Raw genomic sequence first — 21240 nt, 5'->3', positions numbered from 1 at the left:
TTACTATCTGAGGAAACACTTTACAAACTGCTTAATAATTAAAATGAAAGAGGACAGTTTTTCCACCTCTGCTCTTCTCTTGGTAGCGATTTATTGCTCTTTATTAACAGAATGAAAATGTTCATTGCTACATAGAATATAATGATCAATTATGTTTGTGAAAATCAATTCAAAATATCTTCATTTCAATACACTTACTTTGCTCTGAAAAGCAATTTTTTTTAAATAATACATTTCAAAATCCCATCATTTTCCTCACTGTATCATCGGGCCAATAGTGCCCATTTCTAGCAGGTTATATTGGTTATCTGTCATATAAAGGATAATGAAGCAAAAAGGCAAATAAAGGAAACGTTCATTAAGAACTACCATTATTCTCAAAATGCACACTACTTTTATGTATACATGCGTACATGCATTATCAGATGAGGTTATAAACACTGATTAATTCCAAACTGGGAGACTGGTTTGTCTCATTATTCTGATGATGTTTATCTAATCTATGTTGGTACAAACTGTATATACATATTCCATGTCTACACTCCTTGCTGTAAAATTATCTAGCTTACTCAAACAAGTATAGATACACAACACAAATAAGAATATAATAAGAAAATGCTGAAATATTGTACAGATGTAAAAGATCAATCTAAGATTTGGGATGAATATTTTTTAATGATTTACAAGATCAACAGCATACAGTCTTCATTGTAAAAAATGAAAAAATATAGCATCCAGCTTCTTCTTATATTATCTTCTTTTAACAGGTATGAGTTTGCTTGCCCACTGTTTTTAAACTTCTTGCAATGATTTAGCTGGAGAACATTTTCTCCACTATGGACAGAGCAAATTTACTCCTCAACTTAAATGATCACGACGCACATGCAGCCATCATGACCACTTCATTAAATATAGAACAGACGCATTTGTGGTATACACTGTGGTGAAAGCTAATCTGGCCTACAGTAAACAATCGCAATGACTCCGTTGATGTTTTCCAATGAACACCAGCTTAGCATTATATCCTTGAATTTAATGGGACAGATGTGAGTACCATCTTATAACACTCACTGCACAAAATTAGATTAACATTCTCCATTAATATCCCTACTTTTCGGAGATATTCAATCCCTCTCCTTAATTGTTTAAATTTAACTAAGTTCTCAATACAAACAAGTCAGAAAGGAAAGTTGTTAAATCCAGACATAGTAATATATTATTTCTCTCACAACCTCTCTTTGATTTCCAGGAGAATACTCCTCTACTGTTTTGCTCCCATTTAATAAATCATAAGAAGTAAAAAGGAACTAATAGACAAATATCATACAAAACACAAATTAAATGGCGGTGCACAGACTGTTACTAAACTCTTCAATATTATCCCTACCTACATGAAAATCTGTGTAAGTGGCAATGTAACCTTTCTCTTTCTTAGTAGTACTCTACTTTCCGGGTAGCTTGTCTTTCTTTTGATAAGTATCTTTTCCTTTAGTTTTTACTAAGTTTGCATTGTGAGAAAATAAAGATCATCTGCTAAAGACATCAAGAACCAACATAACCAGTAGTTCGCAGAATCAGTAATTCACATTCAAATTGCAAATAATGGTATACATATACAGATGAAGCCATAGGCCTATTGCTACAGTATAATAAAGTATATACTTATAAACCATATTTAACAGTTAATATACATTGGTCACTCTGAAGGTAATGCCTCCCATTTATTTCTGTGGAAACTACAACAGATACCAAGAGCACAAGAACACTATTTGATAGAGCAGATTCTCAGCTACAAAACACTATTTTTCAACATATTCACCACCACTAGCTGTGCATTCTTGCCAGAGATGAACAAAAGCCTGCATGCCACGCTCCTAAAAATCTGCAGAAGTGACCCACTGCTGTGGTCACCACTGCAGAAACATACCACCTACCGCCTCACTGTGCTCACAACCATTGTTTGGTCTCCATAAACATTCAGCAAGTGTTGATGACTGTAAATGGGTGCCTTATGTTCCACATGTAGGAATTCAGTGATGCACCTTTGCTCCAGACACACTTCATCAGACACCATTTTATCAGACTGTCCCTTTGCTGCCATATGTAATATGGCAAAAAAAAAATAGAACATTGGTGGGAAGATTCAACCTCTGCTGCCATACCACCATCATCTGCCTCTGACATTGCGGACCAACATAAGAAAGTAGGAGGTAATATTTCTGGAGCAGCCTTTGTAAACTTATTCTTCTATTTGGTATGTTTCATTTTTGTTTTTGTTTTTAAATGAAGGAGTAGATTGATTACGACACTTAAAATGACTTAGAGTATAAAGGAAAACAATGTATTGCAAATTCTTCGTATATTCAATTTAACCATTTCTCCAGACTTCTTCATAAAACTAGCCAGGAAGAAAGCTGGATGGATGGATAAACCAACAACAAGGTCCAGATCTGGATGACTGTTGTAAAATGAATAAATTAATTAGAAAGAGAACCGTAATTCGCAGCACTGACATCTATTTTACTTAACTCGCATGTATCAATGGAAGCAATTACAATCCAATTAAAATATTCACTTTTATTACTTTACTGACTGACCTTGAAGTTTAATGCCTGTTTTGTTTAATTGCATCATATATGAATAAATGTTAATCCTAGAATGTTATGCCTCATTATTTTCCATGCATTTTTAACTCCTCAACTGAATTACTCAGTCAATTTATTATGTCCTGTCAAGAAAGCAAGTGGGGCTTTATTTCTTTGAGATAGATCAGTACATGATGACAGAAACACCTTGCAAGATTTGCTGTTTTTAGCAGTATCCAGTAAAACAAGTTGTGCTTTCACCTCAACTGTTATTTTATTACAAAATCAGTACATGATAGTACAAATAGTATAATCACTTCAAAGTAATGTCTACTCCATCTGCAGTTACTGACAAATCCACTGACGGGAACAGAATTCTTGCACCTATCAAAAATGGTTGCAGAACTCTTGCACACAGTCACAGGACAAACGCTGTAGAGAACTGCAGCAATGTAAACACCAGGGTAGAAATTCGAGGCTTTGTGTCGTAGTGAAAAAGATCTAACAAAAAACGCTATTAAAAGGCATTTCATTTTTTTAATTACTCTATTTCATTAAAAGAATTCAGCCACCATAGTTTGGATTTTTTTAAAAAAGTTTTTTTTTTCCCTGATAAAAGATTCTGAAATTTCTGCACTTTGAACACGTGCAGTGCTATTAAGCTTCGAATAAAGGTATTAAAAATTGATTCTATGGCATGAACAAGTGCTTAAATTTGTTTCACTGTCATTAGATTCATCCCATGCAGACAATTTATAAAAAGTTTAAGATGCACAGCTCCCAGATAGATCAACAGGGACTTCTGGAAGAGCAAACCAGTAGACTGTCTGCAGAAGGGCAAAAGCTAGAACAGAAATGAAGAATCAATTTAGACAAGAACTCATAGAGTCCTGGAAATCAAAGCATCAATGGCTCTAACAACACACACGTGCATTTAAGGGTTTGAGCTTAAGCTCTGTTTCATCACCAAAATCTGCGTAATAATTGTGCATTCAGAATTTAAATCTTACCAAACATTTAAAAGCAGTAAGTAATACCTGATTGTTAACAATACACAGGTCTCCCTCTGCTTTTCATTCTGTGAAGCCAACCTTTGACATTTTTTTCCTAAACTCATTCTCTTCCTCCACTTTTCAACTCAAAGCTCTCTATTGTCTTATCTCCTTCGCTAGAATACTTACTTCCTTTTCTCTTTTACCTTAAATGCCTAGTATCCCCTTCTTAATCCATTTCTGTCTTTTCACTTCTTTTTCCATGATGCGATCTCCTCAACCTGCAAAGTGATCTTTCCACACTCAAGCTGTCTTTCTCTGACATATCCTTAAGAATGCACTCCACTTAAAGTCAACTCCCAAATACATTTTTCTGTTTTCAGGCACATTCACTTTCCTAGTCTTCCTTCTAACTCTTGTTATCTGTAGCCATTGAAAATATTAACATTCTTTCCAGTCATCCACATCTTCAACCTACAATGCTCAAGAGATAGCTGAGAAGGAATCATTTATCTCTAACACGCTTCAAGAACTGCTGAAGCAAACTGTCACAATCTCTTCTTTTTCCATAATGTACTATTTTCAACCACTTCTTTCTAACCATGCATTCAAAGCTCTTTCTGAAACCTTGTCTTAAACTAGTAAAAAAGCATCAATTGCTCATATGCAGATACAACGCTTTGCATTGCAAATGCAAAGATTATTTTCTTCCTTGATTTTTCTAAGCTTTAGGCTATGCTTTGAACAAAGACTTCACTTAAATTTGTCAGTTCTTAGTTCTTTTTTTCCTTACTTATCTTTTTGCATCATATTTTTCTTGATTTTTTTTGAAAATTCTTGAATAATTTTTATTGAAATATAATTTTGATTACTTTCTAGTCTTGCATTGAACTTCTTAGTTTTTCATGTTGATTTTTTTTTCTACGTGGATCTTTTCCCCCAGTGAAAAAAGAAAAATTAAAAACAATAGAGGAACCTGAGCTAAAATGGCTCCTGTAGTTTCGCAATTGTTCTCTCAAGTCCTTTCATACAACATCTGGTGGACAAACAGGTGCAGCACATTTTATTGTCAATAATATGAACAATGTAGCTAAATAAAGTAGCAGACAAATGTACTAGGCAATTTGCCTAAGGCAAAGATGTCAGTACACTTAAACTCTAAAGGTCCAAATAGGTTTTGGAAGCTTTGTTTGAAAAGTCAACAGTAGCATGTGCTAGTTAGGAAAAAAGGATTAGGAGGGGTTGGGAAAGAGGAATATCTTCTTTAAGTGCACGCTAGGTATAAATTTGATCTACCTTATATATGAAGACAAGAGACACAGTAATAAAAATGCTTTAAAAGTTATCACACATGTATACAAGATAATCCCTGAAAAAAATTTAAACTATTATTTTTCTAATAAAAGTTTAAGCCTACTTTTTAGAACACATTATTGCTAACAGACTTGACAATCATTATAATATTGCAGTATTTGAAAAAATGTTATTTGCCATTCTGCTTCTAGTTATGATAAACAGAAGTCTTTTCATACTAATAAAAAAATACAATATCAAGACAAGAAGGTTGTAAAAATTGTCACAACTCTGATTACAGCTCCATTACCGCTCTGATGCATGGTATGTGCCCAAGGAAAAAAAAAAATCAAAGGACAAAACACCTTCAAATAAGCTGAACTTGCTAAGAATAATGACAACATTTAGTTCATCAGTAACAAATAAACAAACCCATACAATACAGTATGGAAGAAAACAACTGAGATATTATTTTGATTTCCTAACAAAAGTGTTCCTTTTATTGTGCCTTTGAACTGTTTAAGAATATCCTGAAAATATTCAGAGGAATTCAGTAAGTTCCCCTGCGATGATGATAGAATATTCTTTCCACTTCCCCCGATTTTAAAATTGCTCAGTACTAAAACATAGAGACATTTGCAAGCAAATTGTTCCTTTTCTCTGCATAAGTGATATGCAAAACTCACAGAGACACCAATTTTATATCAGGATATGATCTGATATTCCAGCCAGTCTGGACTAGTGGTAGGCTTTCTATGGAAATATGTATTTTTGCACCACCTCCCCCCAGTAAGTTCTCAGCAAACACAAAGAAAAGTAGAACTCTGGTGTCACCCAACTGCAGTGATTCATCCTGCAGCCACACAATCACAGTCACAGGTGCAGAAGCAAGTACAACCTGTGGTCTGGAAAAGTCTGCCAAAAGGAGAAAAGATGATCAACGTTTTAGCAGCAACTCCCCGTTAGATCAGTTTATCTGTAGCACTTAAATTAAACCCTTTGGAGCTTGAATAGAATCTGTGTGGAGTTCTTTTTCTACTACTCTATACATAAATCTTACCTCCACTAAAATTAATGGCAGTCTAACTATCAATTTCAGGGAGTCAAGATTTAACTTCCATACAATAGTAACATGCAAAATATAATAAAAACAATGCAGGTGGTTTATTTTAAATAACAAAGAAGTACTACAGGTACTTCTCTGCTTTCATTATTCTAAGAATTAACATTCTATCTTTATCAATGAGAAGTTGATATAAAAACAACAACAATCCAACAACCATAAGTATCCTAAAACATCAGCTTTTCAAAGGAGGCAAACAGCAAGATTTTCTTGCAGCAATGGAGACTAGAGTTAAACACATGTACTTTAGACAGCTTATTTTCAAAAGGGACAGATAGAAGATGGTAATAGCTCTCTAAGGACTCATTACTCCACTGTTGGAGGGAAACAGCCTGGGTAATCAAGTAGGACCCACCCCATCTCAAAATTCAGGCTTTCACAATCCTTTTGCTTTCAACTCTACCCATGATTTGAATCACAGAATTTTAGGAGTTGGAAGGAACCTATGGGGATCACCTAGCCCAGCTTCTCATCTAAAGCAGGTTCCCTACAGAAAGTTACACAAGAAGGTGTCCATGCAGGTTTTGAATATCTCCAGAGGAGTTTTCACAACATCCCTAGGGATTTTATATTTTTCAGATATTTAATTCAATAATTAATAATTACTGTAAACAAACGGAGATAAACTGCAGTGTATAAGGTAACTAGTACATGTTAATCCCATAAAAAAGATAGGCATTTGGACTTACATTCTGACAGAAATATTGAAGAAAGTTTTTTTTTTTTTCCAGTTTAAACAGTGTGCACTTATTCTCATAAAAAAATGTATTCAAGGTGAATATTCCTCTTAAAACATCAAGGAAAACTACAATTGTTGAGGACAAATTGCTCTAACTGTATGACATAAAAATAATTTCAACTGCATTAACAGAACTGAATTTTGTAACATTTTAAAATATATAAATGGTACTTCAGTTTCAATGTCATTTCTTGTCTCTGTAAGAATTAGACATAGTTAACTATGTAAGTAAATTAAAAATAGGTAAAACTCTATTCTCAATTTTTAGTGAAGACTACACTGTGAAGAACCTTAAAATTCCTTCCAAACATAACCTTCCTCCTCCTCCTTCTCCTCTCATTTCAAGTTGAGTATTAGAGCTTTTGCTGCAGTAGAAGTTTTAGAACCCGGTACAGTTAGAAGCAGTACATAATGTTACCAAGATTAAAAACTGAATCTGTCATATGTAGGCTCTACAAGCTAATTATTGTTTTAATCCAAGTAGCACAGCCACAGAGGAAGTATATCAAAACTGCATTTTATGACTGTGATATACTACACTGTCTCACATGAACAATGGATATTACTGGAACTTCAAGTGCCTGAATACTAATGATAATAACTGGCTTTATTTTAGCTATTAATGAATATTCTGATTCTAACTTTCTAGGACTTCCACTGAAGGGAGGAGATATATTTCAAATACAAAACTATCATGCATCACACAGGCATCTTCAACAACAAAAAAGTGGCACTGCATACAGATACGCACAGTAATCTATATTTTTAATTGCTTAGGTTTGTGTGGAATGTTGTTCTCTCACCATTAGAGCCTCCAAAACACACTCTAAAGGAAAGCAAGCTAATGTACTTATAGATCAACAGAAGGCACGTGAAGAGGTCTTGCTGACAATACTGCTCTTGGAATACCAATTGCTTTTGCTTGCATCCATCTGGAAAAGCACACTGCTCTAAGGTAGAAAACTCTTGCCACTGGCAAAGTTTATGGTATTAATTTGTAATGGTAGATTTAAGGAAATGTACTAAAGTAATGCTCATTTACTTGCATAATTATGTGTTTTCTACGTAAACCAACAGGCTTTACCTTGCCAATACCGGCAACGAGTTAATAGAAAACAAGATAAGGCGGGTGTACAAGTATGCCAGTTCTGATGAATGTCAAGCTCAAGTTACTGATTTGCTTCTTGAATTAACATTTGTACAACGTACTACCTAACGCATTACCATTCAGACTATTAAATCTGTTATTTTCAATATTTTCGTTGCAGTTTAGCTTTGATTATTAATCTAAGAGGTGAAAAGTTAAATTGTATCTTAGCTTCTTTGCCACTTGATATGTTAAACAGCCTTCATACCTTAAATTCACTTTAATAAGGCATGCAATTATTAAAGTATTACAGAATGGCCCCGGAGCACACAAGCTCCATTAAATTTGCTTACATCTAATTACGTTTGCCTGAGGCAGGTGAGAAATTGACTCTGATAAGATCTTTCTTTCACCTGTAGCCAAAAAAAATAAAAAGGAAAAAAAAATCTCGCAGACATTTTCTATCTAATTGCTATCTACAAGCATTTATGGCATTTGCCCCTCAAACGAATAGTCAACAAAGGACTCTTTGTGCACTAACAAGTCTGTTTTAAGTTTTTTTTTTTTTCTTTTAAAAGGCTGCAGAATACAAAGGAAAAGCTAATCTTGCTTCAGGGATGAGGCAATGATGTCTATTTCTGAAGCAGTTTTATCTCGTTTAAATCATATTTTCTTTAATATATTTCAGATAAACTATAAATAGTATTTACTTGTTCCATTTGGGGGCCATTGTTCTTTGTTTTTCCTGATTAGTTCCCTTTAATTACACAAAATTAAGTGAAAACAACCTAAACTCTGTGAAAAATAATTTTGATCAGAAAAGGCATGTTGCATATTCTTGTTGACATTCCTAAAGCTGAAGAATTAAAAGTGAATGCAAGTATTTTATTTAAAAATATATATATATAACAAATAAAAAAAACAGCCTAGAAAAATTCACTTGGCTTGAAAATTTTATTCCCTCCAAAAAAAAAATTTACTTAAAAAAGTGTAATATACTAGAAAACACAGCATTTAACTCTGATGGTCTCCCACAAATTCAGGAAAATGCTATTAAATTGCATCACTTGTTACCTTTCTGTGAATTAGGGAAGATGGCACCTCTAATATTTCTTACCGCACTAAATGATCCTATGTGAGACTGTCATAGTGATAATGTAAAAAGTCGTTAAAAACATTATCACCTAGAGAGAAGTGAATAAAGAAAAATCAAAAAGAAATAATCTTTAAAAAGTCATGGAATTCACCCAAAGTCTAAAGGGATTATAATTCAATTCCTGGTTAATATTTCAGTAGAAATAACTTTGCTACAAATGAGTCCTTTAAAGAAGATGGACATAGCTTAAGAATTTACTGTGAAAATTGTCCAACAGAACCAGCCATTAGATTTCCAAGGCAAGTTTATGCAACTCTGTTTTTTAAACATATTGCATTAGCCACCAAAGCCATTGATGCTCCTGAATTATACTAGCCATTCTTCAGTCCAATGGACCACAGACCTTCAGTCAACTCAGAAAAGAAACGGTCCTTTGGTCACGTATTATGCATAAAACTTCATCTAATATTTTTAAATGCAATACCGCATAGAAGGCTGAAATGAATGTAGAGTACCATATTTATCATATTCCATATTTCTCAGCCACATTTTTATGTGGCTCATAAAGCATGTCATTCAGTAAGACTTGCTATAAAACTTCATTTGAACTCTAAACAATAGACAAATAGATAATCTCTTGATTTGGTCTATTATACAAACCTCATATGACATATCTGACAATGCAAAGATGTTAATTTTCTGGTACACTAAGAAACCATATTGTAAAATGATTTCTTTAGAAGAAAATTACAAACTTGCAGTTCGCTGCATGTTTTGTAAACTCAGAGATTGTTGTTAGACAAAATGTTTTGGCCTCTTATAATTACATATTGGTTCATGTTGATTTGTTATATTTTTATTTAAACTTTTACAGTTCTTTTATAATATTGTCTAGTCGTCAGTTTGCATAATTTATAAATTTCAGTACCGTGAACCACAGAATTATGTGTGCATGTTTACTGCAATTCAAAAGTAAACCATGACACAACATTTGCAAAGGAATTTAATAACTATGCTATGAAGAATTACTTTCCAGCTTTGACTACTCTGGGAATGAATTGTATACAGGTAGCATGACTGTTATTCAGCAATATTGGTTTTGTGGTTTTTTTTTTTTTTTTTTTTTTTTTAAGTTTCTTTATGCTCATACCAACATTTCTTATCCAAAAAACGTAGAACAATTTTCCTGTTTTTCTCTCTTGTGTTGTGGATTTGTTCATTGAAGTTTCAGTAGATGACACTGTTCAGAGACTGAATACATACCAAAAGCTGCCACTTTTATGATTATAGCTTCAATGTTAGATGATATCATTTCTTTAAGCAATATTTCCTGCTTCCGACGCCAAAGGTAAGCTAAAGGCTGAAGATGAAGTCTTTTGCATCTTAAAAAAAAAAAAGAGAAAAGAAAACTAAGCACTGTATTTTTGTACAGAATAATTAACTTAAAATTAAAGACAATAATAAAGTCTAACATTCAAAGAAAGAAAAGAAAATCCTGTTCTGACTACAGTTTACCTACATAAGATGAAACTCATTGATGTAAATAAATTTGCATAAGAACATAATGAAAACTGAGAGGAAATGCATTGCTAAACCTTTACAGATGCAAATCCATTAACATCTTAGAAAACGATAACTTTTTATGAACACAGCTAAGGCAAGAGTTACCACTGTGTGATAACTGTTGCACATATCAGTAAATAAAATTTGTTGCTCTCTACAAACCTGTGATTCGGATCAACAGCCACTGAAGAGAATCACTAATGGAAATGTTTACAGCTTAAGGTACAAAGTAATAATGTGATAATGTAAATTTAATTATTTGCTTTTATATATATATATCATACTGATATATTATTTGATTATCATAGTAGAGACTCACTAATTTGCAGTACGGATGGTTAATCCTTCTGCTAGTTGTGAAGTACCATCAGCTGGTGATAAAACGTATAATGCAAATGTTCTAGAACAAATTTTAAAACATTTAAATATGGGGATTACTTCAATGTACGACAACAGAAGGAGATGACAGTGCCTTCTACTGGGATACAAACACTATGGAGCAATAAAAGATGATGAAGAAAATTAGCTCATCCCTTCCGACAACTGGTGATGATTCAAGAGGAGTGAAATCTCTATCCAGAGAGATACTACTCCCTCAACTGCTAACCCTTAAATGAGGGTGAGGAGGGGCAGGCCCAGAGTCCACCCTTTCTGGTCATTCAGGTGCACCGGAGCTCCCTGGGTTAGCCACGCCTTCTCATCTGGTGCTCAACCACTGGTTCAGGCCATGTCCTGGCAATTCCGCTGCACTCAAATAACTCAGAAGTTTTATTTATTTGTCACTTACCATTGTTTGACAAATATATGGGATATCCCATCAGTACTAGCATCAAGAAGTTGTAGTTAAATGGATGTCTAACGTTGATACCTACATTCATAGTTAGCAGTCATGTAAATCTGATTGGTTTTGTGATTGTTTTCAGATATTTTAATGGAGAACTCAGTTGTGAAATTACTAGAAATATTTAGCAACTCTGAATGTCAAGGAGTTCATTTAGGTGCCTAACTTTAACTTACAAATTAGCTGAATCCAAGTAAGTAGGATGATTTACGTGAAAAAATTTATTACAGAGAGTAAATCTTCAAATCAATATTAATAAGATCTGTTTGAAATATTGTGATACTGTATCAATCCTTCAGTTGTGAGAAAAGACCTGAAACCCACAATCAGCAGAAGCCATCTTTTCTAGAATATCTAGTAACATGATTAGAAGGTTACTCAAACTGCCTATCGTTCCTTGATATCAGTATGCATGCACATTAAGTGCCATGGAAAAGAAGAAGATAGGAGCTATTTGTGACTGCAGGTTACCTCTGTAAAGTGTAAAGAAAACACCTGTTGGAAAACAAATGAATAAAAAACTTTCCAGAATGTTTATTTTTAATAAAGATATAATGTCTTCTTACACATTTTCAACTCGAACTCTCTGGTAGTCAGAAAGAATAGCTCCCACAGACACACCCTCCACTCCTTCTTTGTCCTGTAAGAAGACAGGGAATAATAACAATAAACATTGTATACTGGCCTGAAAAATAGAGTTTCAGTACTTCTATCAGAAGAATCAACCAGGAATAAATAATTTTCCCTGTGCCCAACACATGGAACCAAATGGACTTCAATGAAGATCATACATAGAAGAGAGCAACACAGCTGACCTGCAAGATGGTTATGACTCCAGCAGAGAGCCCAAGTACCATTCTACAAGGAATAACCACTGTAACTAAAAATACCAGATTTAACAGCCTATTCTAATACTTTCCTGACATCCTGAAAATTACTCACAGCTCTTCCCTGTAACTGAGATGTCAGCTATCCCATCTACAAATAAATCAGTAATACACAATCATAAACACTAATCAAAATGTTAGCATTTGTCATAAGAAACAGCACAAGACTACAATATGATAGAACATTTGCAGGCAACTTAGTTAACATCACCTAAAAATTCTGGTAATAAATAAAAGCTTTTCCAAGACATTGTCTCTGGAGCTCTGTTTCACTTCAATTACTTAAGCTAACAGTTCTTTATTTTTTTTTCTTGCGAACACATTGAAAATGTAACATTTGAAAATGTTCATATGTAAACTACTTCACGAGCTTCTGCCTTTTTAAGCTGCTTGGGTCCTAATCAACATGCTGAACTCACTTCCTTTAGTGCACATTACTCTAGACACAGTTGTTTTGCTCTTTCAACCAAGGTTAATTGTAACTAGACAAGGTGAGTTACGTTCTGGAGCTGCTCTGTTACACATCAAACCTTTGAAGCTTGCAGTAGGACTACCACAAAATTTTGAACTATATATGTACATATGAATTTCAAAATCAAACCAGTCTATCAAATCCTGCCATAGTCTTAAACTAAAATTCCCCTTCAGAATCTTACCAATTCCTGCTTTATTTTTGCCTGGGACACCCCTGCTTTAGTGCTACTCTTTATATTAATTTTCAGTGGTGTCCAGTGCTAGGATAAGAGGCAGTGGGCACAAACTGGAAAACAGGAGGCTCCATCTAAAGATCAGGAAGCACTTCTGTGCTGTGTGGGTGACAGACCACTGGCACAGACTGCCCAGAGAGGCTGTGGAGTCTTTTTGGAGATCTTCAAAAACTACCCAGGCATGGGCCCAGCCAATCTACTCTTGATGGCCCTGTTTGACCCAGAGGTCACTTCCAAACTCAACCATTCTGTAATTCCATGATAAGAAGTTGATTCTATTACTGAGCATCAATAAAATTGACTACTCCTAGAATCTCAATGGATTCATTACTCATCAACTCTACCTGTAAAGAAAGACTCACAATGCCTTTTCCCACTCAGGTTTAATTAGGAAACAATTTCCAGATGGAGGAGGAGTATGCTCATTCTCCTGTAAGAAGCCTCTTTAGAGCCATCAAATTAACCAGCTGCAATTCTCTACAAATTTATTTTAAAGTAAAGGTGAAGTACGCAAAATCCAATAACCTTTCTCCAGAGTCAAGCAGTGTACAAAAAAATACATTAAATAAAGAATCTCAACTCTCAACACTATGTAAACTTACTTCCACAAAAAAAAGAAAAAAAGAGAAAATAAGGGAAAAAGAAAAAAGAAAAAGAGAAAAAAAAAACAAAAGAAGAAAAGAAAAAAAGAAAAAAGGAAAAAAAGAAAATCAAGTTATTTTATTTCTTTTTCAAACATTTGTGAGTAATAGCACCCTCAGGAAAATTAACGTAAATTACTAATTAGGTTAATTTAAATTCACAGTTAACTTTTAAGTCAATTAAATCTCAAGGCCAGTGAATAATGTCATTCTGAATAAGGGTGTCCAAAAGAATATTTAATGCTGTTAAATAATCTCTTCTGGAATTATTGGATTAATTTGCTTGATAATCTAAGGGATAAAAGATCTTTTTCTGTGTAGGTTTTCTATATGACAGGAAAGAAGAATGAAAAAGACTGCTAATGTTCAGAATTATTCAACATGGAAATGCTTTCTCAAGAGTTCAATTTGCTGGTGTTCCCCTCCCCCCACCTCCAAAAAAAAAAAAAATTGAATACAAACACTAGGCTCTTGAACTTAATTTATAGTTAGCCCTATCTTGTGTCCTTTACAGCACTAAATGAATAAGGAAAAAAATGTCTGAAGTACTTATTATTATGTTAAACAAGCTAAATTTTCTGAATAAAGTAGAAAACTCAAAAGATGGAATCACAATGTCTTTTAAACCTACTTCTTCATATCTGACAAATGGTAAATTTTAATTATGTTATAGAACATACTGGGCTCAATGTAAACAAATATTGGCAAAGGCTGGGAAGAATTTGCTTATTCTACTTATTGAGATTACTGGATTATTTATTTATTTATTTACTTGGATCCATTAAATTAACAGCAGTTTGCACTCTACCAAACAGAGCTGACTATAATCCAACCTTTTTCAGAGTCCTTTACAGCACAGATAAACTTAGCCAGGTAATAAAAATCTCTCATGGTCACACACTACACAATATTAACTCTACTGAACTATCAAAGTAATACCTTCTAAGTATTTCCATGGAAACTACAACAGATACAAATAGCACAATAACACTATTTGTGTTTAAAAGTAGATTTTCAAAAGTTTTTGTATGATTGAGATGCATAATATCCTTCATTAATAGTACGCTGTACAGAAAAAAAAAAAAAGGTCAGTTAAGAATTAAAAGCAACTGCATTTTAAAAGTACTTGATGAAAAAAAGAGACTTTCCCCTGCTACAAATTCAAAGACTGAGGCATAGTTAAACTTTTCAATAACAAATGTAGCAATACAAATAACTCCTGCAGCGGGCCTGCGTTTGTGGCCTTAGAGTTCCTTTACCCTTTTGAGAGACTTTTACCCTTTGGAAAATGAAAGCCACTTCCAGGGAACTAAACTCTGAGATCTTACAATCTCACAGAAAGTGAACAGATCACATTTCAGAATTATTTATGTTTAAGTACTCAGAATAAAAGTATAAATTAAAAAAAAAAAAAAGCCTGTTTTACGCACATATTTTTAAAGGGTTTTTTTGAGTATTAGCATCAGCAATAACTTTTAAAAGCAGAAGAGCTTGGAGCTCACCAATTAAGCAGATTCACAACGTTGCCACTACTTAATGGTTCTGTTTGATTTTTATGCATGTCTGTTGTCTGTAGTAGCATTATGCTGTAAAGGAAACTACTTTATAATATAATTTCAAGTTACTCAGCACTTTTATTCTTATTGTAATTTTGAACAGAAATTGTTTGCCAGCAACCTTTTGTAATGTCACCACTTTTTATAGACAATAGAAGTCTACTTCTTTTTTTTCCTGTTGTTGATTTGCTAACAGGTTCAATTGAAATATTCAGGGCTTTCCTGAATATTTCTTTCAAAAAGAAATAATTCACAAATGAAATGTTCAGCCATAGTGGCTGGGTGGAGAATAATATTTAGGAAACTATTTTCAGCGTATATTTTCCACACACTTGAGGAAAGTTCTTATTAAAATTCTCACTGAATTTGCCATCATACTTTTTTTTTTTTTTACATCTATTTATTCACTAAAACAAACAAACAAAAAAACATGTGTTCAGATATTCTGAAAAAACAGTCATTAATTCACATTTAAGTAACAACTTTTATTGCTCTAATTACCAGAGGCAAACTTTCCCACAAACCAATGCGTTTGAAGTATCTCATACACACCCTGCATGTGTAGTCTCAAACTAGATTAATCTCCAAGGCTACATAAACACATATATCATAGTTTTCCATACACTTTTATAATACATATGCTTTTTTTCTTCACCAAATAACATAATGTTTACTATTATTGCCATTATATTTATTGTAGTGCAGCGATACCTCTCCAGTTATACAATTATACCTAGCTACAATGAATTGAAAGAGGTGTATGTGTATGAATGCATACACACACATACACACACAAATTTATATATTCATAAACATACATGTACACAATATATATTGAAGTTAGTAATGAACAGAAGATTGTCATAGTTTGTTTGCTTGCAAGCTATGTTAAAACTTATTTAAATATTCATACACTATTTATTCTGTACTTATTCTAGTTTGGTTTTTTTAAATAATGCATAAGTTTTTAATGATCTTTTGAAATGGCAGTACTTCATGCCATATTTCAGTTCTGGTTAGCATCTAAATGTAAGGACTTCTGACAGGGAGCTATTCACCACCATCACTTTTCATTTATTTTTTCTGCAAATACATGATTCCATCACTATGCAGACAGCATAGCACCACAAGGGGAAACAATTTACTATTGGTAAACTTAACACCATATAGTTAATAAATGCTTTGCAACGGAAGAACTCTCACAAAAGCATATAAATTCAATTATCTTATTCTGTACAGTTCAACAAATCAAGACTAGAGTAGACCAAATTCAAGAAAAAAAAATACTAAACTGTAACAATCTTCATAAGTTCCTCACTTGGACCAAGTTTACAACAAAACCTTGCTGTATTTGGTACTTAGCTCAGTACTTCAAGCACTGAGAGACCTAGTTCCTCACTAGATTTACTGTGTGGCATTGGAAGAGTTATTGGACAATTTGCAAACAGACAGAATTCTCTCCAGAACTAAATTCCAGATTTAACTGTGCCATAGCTCAGGTACTACACTTTTTAATATGTAATCTAATCATGTTTGATACTATTAAAACATGTTTACAAAACTGCCATCTCAGCTTGTGTAGAGCAGGCTGAGATCTGCAGGGAGTATCGGGGACTAGCACTTAACTCAAAAAGCCAAGGAACCAAGTTTGGGGAAGAAATATGCTAGTCTCTGTGTCACAGAAAGGGTAACAGACAACAGAAAAATGTTTGATGAAAATTAATATTAACTTATTTTAATATCTCGTTGGTGCAATAAATCAGTTGAAAGTAAACAAATTTTTGCTTCTCTGGAATTTCTGAGCAGTACAGAAAGCATTTATGTTCAGCACAATATGTTATAAAGTATTACAACACTATGTAATGTGATAAAGACAGGCACTAAACACAAACAGAAATGCAAATACATGCTAACAAGTGTTTATATTCTATTACTTAAAATTGTATTTTTCTCCATCAAAACTACTAGCAATACTCATTTTAAAGGCAGATACAAAAATGAAGTTAAAAAAGTAATCAAATTAGAACAGATTTTTGTTAGTCACAGTATAGCTTGCTTTTATATACAAAAGATTAGCTTTTTATCTATAAGTGAAATTACATTACTACTACAGCTCGTTATTACTATTAGTCTATTCCTATTCATAACATTCATGAATAATAATCTTCATGATCAATTGTATTAGAACAACAAATAGATCTCTGCAACTGTAACTGTACTAAAATCCACAATTTATTTTTAAAGCTTCTTAGTTTTGAAGCTATTTATATTTCAAAACAGTTTTATAAATAACACAATTCAAAATTAATTCTTTTTTCATATTATATATTACTTTCAGTTATATTTTTTTTGTCAGAAGATAGAATGAAAAATTAAACAGTTATGTGAAAACTCCAAAGCATAGCTGCAATGAGCATGCTTACTGTTAGGCTGCTGTTGAGATGGGTTGTAGAACCCATGCATAATATTGAAAAACTAGTTCACAGCTGATGTAAAATATAAATAGAAATATAAAGCAATCTAAGCTAGCACATTATGATTTCATTTCTGATCTTTTTTTCCTTATTTCAGCAACTGAAATTCAATTAAGGATAGTGAGTGTAATAATTAATTATGTCTACATAAGCATTGTAGCACACAATATCAATAGAGGTATTCCACTAGTAAGTCAAATATTCATTGCAGTGGCATTAGTACAAAGGTTTTCTTTAATTTCACATTTTAATGTCTTTACCTGACCTTCTCAGACTTCAGCAAAAAGAAAATTAGTGTTAATGTTTTCAATTTAATTAGTACATTACAAGCACTGTAATTATTAGTGGGAAATGTTATATTAATGAATGTAAAAGTTAGCAGTAAATTACCTCAGAGTTATTATCAATTTCCCAAGTTACTGCTCCTTAAGATAACCCTCTCCCTATGGTCCTTCCAGTAATTTTTCTTTGCCTGATAAACATGATGATTAAACAGCATGCTGTGCAAACCTTTGATACTTTTTAAATTAAATGCATGCCCAGCCTAAGGGCTGTGTCTGATTTCAACTAAATGTGTCAGTTAATCAGATAAAAAATTATCAGGAACTAAAAGAAACACCAGCCTTAGGCTTCATCAGTGCCAGGGAAAGCTGAACAAAATAAGACATACAGACAATATCACATTATGAGTAAAGGTTACTGCTAAGCATATAATGGCATAGAACTTTTCACCACATTAATAATGCCCATCTTAAACAAAATACTGCAAGCAGCAGTCAAAAGTGTACCAAAAGAAAGAAAAAGCAAGTGCTAGACCTGTGCATATATATGCCTGTTTACATGGATTGCAAGAAAGCTTGAAGACTCCCACTGATAAAAATGGGAGAATATTGCTAAAAATTTACTAATTATAGCAGATTTATGTAAGATGGTAAGTAGCTAAAGAATGGTTAAACTATGTTTCATTTTTAAAAAATTGCTTCATACCTTCAACAAAATAGAGTTTATTTTATGGCCAAGATATAGAATAAATTATCTCAAAATAAAATTGCCTTTCCAACTAATATCCTCCTTGAAGCTTGCATTTGTAACAGAAATTGTTATAAGTGTTTAAATTAAAGCTTAAGGTCATTTCTAACTAGATTATGACTAGCCGTCATTTGCAAAATTTTGAATTAAAACACAACATATTTGCAGGTATGTGACACATAAATACACATTAGCAACAGGACTTTTAGTCTTCTGCAATTATTTGAATGGAAAATTCTTAAATATGAAATTATAATTTGTGAAGCATTCTAATACCACTAACTATACTCACTTCAGAGTATGTGGTTTTTGTAAGTTCTCATACATGTTTCAGAGACAGCTGCAATTTATTAAAGACAGTAAGGAAACATCCCTGTAACCATAAAATAAAAGTGATTATAAGAAGTCTACTGGCTCCTGAACTTCAAAATAGGCTTCTATACACACAAAGGGGAAAAATTAAAAGCCTACTAATTAATCAATTCCCTTGCATAATTATTATTTTGAAAACTGAAGGTCAAAATTCCATAAGCATTTTTAAGATTGTTCCTTAAGTGGAAAGCTACAGTGGTAGCATTCAGAACTTCCAAGGAAAATGAGACATCATACTTAGCAAATAGCAAATTTAGTATTTTCGTTGAGTGGAATTTTCCTAAGTAGCAATGTTTAACAGGCACAGAGGTAGTAGATGTGTGTGACGGTAGGTAGTGGATGCAGGGGAAAGTGATAATCCTCTTCCATTCAGGACTCATTTAACCACATACAGAATATTGTGCTCACTTTTGGAACCCCTCAAAATAAGAGAGAAATAAACTGGGGTAAGCAGCGGGACACCAAAATGCTGAGGGGGCTGGACTGCTTGCTCTGTGTGGAGAAGCTGAGGGAACTGGGTTTGCACAGTGTGGAAGTACATACAAAAGCACCATGTGAAACCTAATAGCAGCCTTGCAGAACTGATGAGAGTATCATCAAGAAGACAGAGGTCAGCTCTTCACCATGTTGTACAGTGAGAGGATGATGGACAAGAGATTTAGATGGAATATTAGACGAAAAGCATTACAGCAGTAGTGAGAAAGGAAACCCACAGATGATGTGCTGTCTCAATCTTTGGATGGCAAGCCCTGAGCAGCTGTGTTGGACCTCACACCTGACCTAGCACTGGGCAGGAGTTTGGATTAGATGATCTCCCGAGGTTCCCAACCACTTGAATTTTTAAATGACGCACATTTTTTCTTTTCCTGTCAATGAGATATGAGTGCTGTTGACAATTCTGTACTAATAAGAAAAGGAGTTAGAGAATTATGGTAACAGTGTACCCTTTCTGAAAAAAGCTTGCTTTTTTGAAGTGCTACTTTATGAAAAGTAAAAAAACATATTTACTTCACTCTGATGAGCTTCCTCAGTGTCTTCCACAAGCACATTCTTACCAGATTTTAATAGCAAAGAAAGAGAAAAATCAACAGATATCAAAAGACTGGACAAGACAGAGAGAGAGACAGAGAGAAGGAGTAGCTTTGAGACAAACACAAAAGGAAATAAAAATGGAAATCTTTGAAAGAGACAAAATGAACACATAAATAGAATAAGTCTCTTCAAAGCACAAAGATCTTAAAAGTAATGACCTTTTCATTCATAAAATGAATCAACTCTCAGAGCTAGAAAGCAGTCCCACCTCACAATGAAAAAATAACATTTACTAGTAGCCAAAATACCGTAAATCTCTTCCCTACAATTTGCATATTGCACCCACAAGGATATGCATGCATAGTACTTTCAGCTTTACTGTTTGCCAGCGGTTTACGGGCCAGTTGGGCCCAGTTCTGTGACTAATGGAGTGGGGGGGACCCATAGACCCATGCCCTGGGAAAGGGGGAAAAGGGAATAGGGTAGGGAGAAGGGTCTAAAAATAAAACAGTGGCAAATGATCTGAGGAGGAAAGTTAATTTACTAAATAAGATATCGGAATGCAAGATAACACAATATAATACACTACAATTGGAATTGAAGCTAATAAATAAAATAAAATGAGAGAGAGAGTGTTCAGAACTGAAGGCCTTACTCTAATGCTGAAGGTGAGACAGATAGGGAGCGTACACTGCAGACAAGCAGAAAGGGAAAAGGGAACGTCCCGTGACTTGTGAACAGTTTTATCTTTCCCTCTGAATGGAAAATGGAAACAGAAAGTCTTCTGGAATACGCAGTTCTTCTCTTGTGAGAACCAGGTACCCGGAAAATAGGCAGTCCACGGAAGCGGAACATTAACTCTTTAACTCCCAGTGCGAAATCGTGGATATTGATACTGTATTTGTCCAATATATAATGATATCATTAACAACAACCAAAAAAAAAATCAGCCTCCTTGACCCTACTCTGTCAAAACATTCAGTCATGACCTCGGAAGGCTTCGTGAACTTTAAGAAGTTCATCTTCTTGCTGAAGATGACAAAGTAATCAACCAGGGTGAAGATGGACAGTTCTGTAATCCAAAATACTACCTGCTAATAACTACTAATGTAGTTCACAGAAGAAAAAACCTACACTTGTTTGATGAAAGAAAACTTGTTTGCAAAATTATAAAGAAGTAGATTGAAAAATCACCTCCCTTAAGCCTTTTGGTTTTATTAAAA

The 21240-nt window shown here is 33.7% G+C and overlaps 1 protein-coding gene across 12 annotated transcripts in view; it reads right to left on the bottom strand.

Moving 5' to 3' along the window:
* The window catches only part of DPH6 (diphthamine biosynthesis 6), a 216523-nt gene that overhangs the window by 159729 nt on the left and 35554 nt on the right, over positions 1 to 21240 (bottom strand). For all 12 annotated transcript variants that reach the window (XR_002440236.1, XR_002440237.1, XR_002440235.1 and 9 more), the window contains 2 exons: positions 11886 to 11959; positions 10179 to 10297 (listed from right to left, as the gene is read on the bottom strand). Coding sequence is in view for 9 of the 12 variants with exons in the window: in XM_021401712.1 (XP_021257387.1) it covers positions 10179 to 10297; positions 11886 to 11959 (193 nt within the window). In the remaining 3 variants the exon portion in view is untranslated. The remainder of the gene's footprint in view (positions 1 to 10178; positions 10298 to 11885; positions 11960 to 21240) is intronic.

The sequence above is a fragment of the Numida meleagris genome, chromosome 6, assembly GCF_002078875.1.
Source record: "Numida meleagris isolate 19003 breed g44 Domestic line chromosome 6, NumMel1.0, whole genome shotgun sequence".
Taxonomy (NCBI): domain Eukaryota; kingdom Metazoa; phylum Chordata; class Aves; order Galliformes; family Numididae; genus Numida; species Numida meleagris.
The sequence above is the reverse complement of the archived record's forward strand: the minus strand, read 5'-3'. Positions and strand labels throughout refer to the sequence as shown.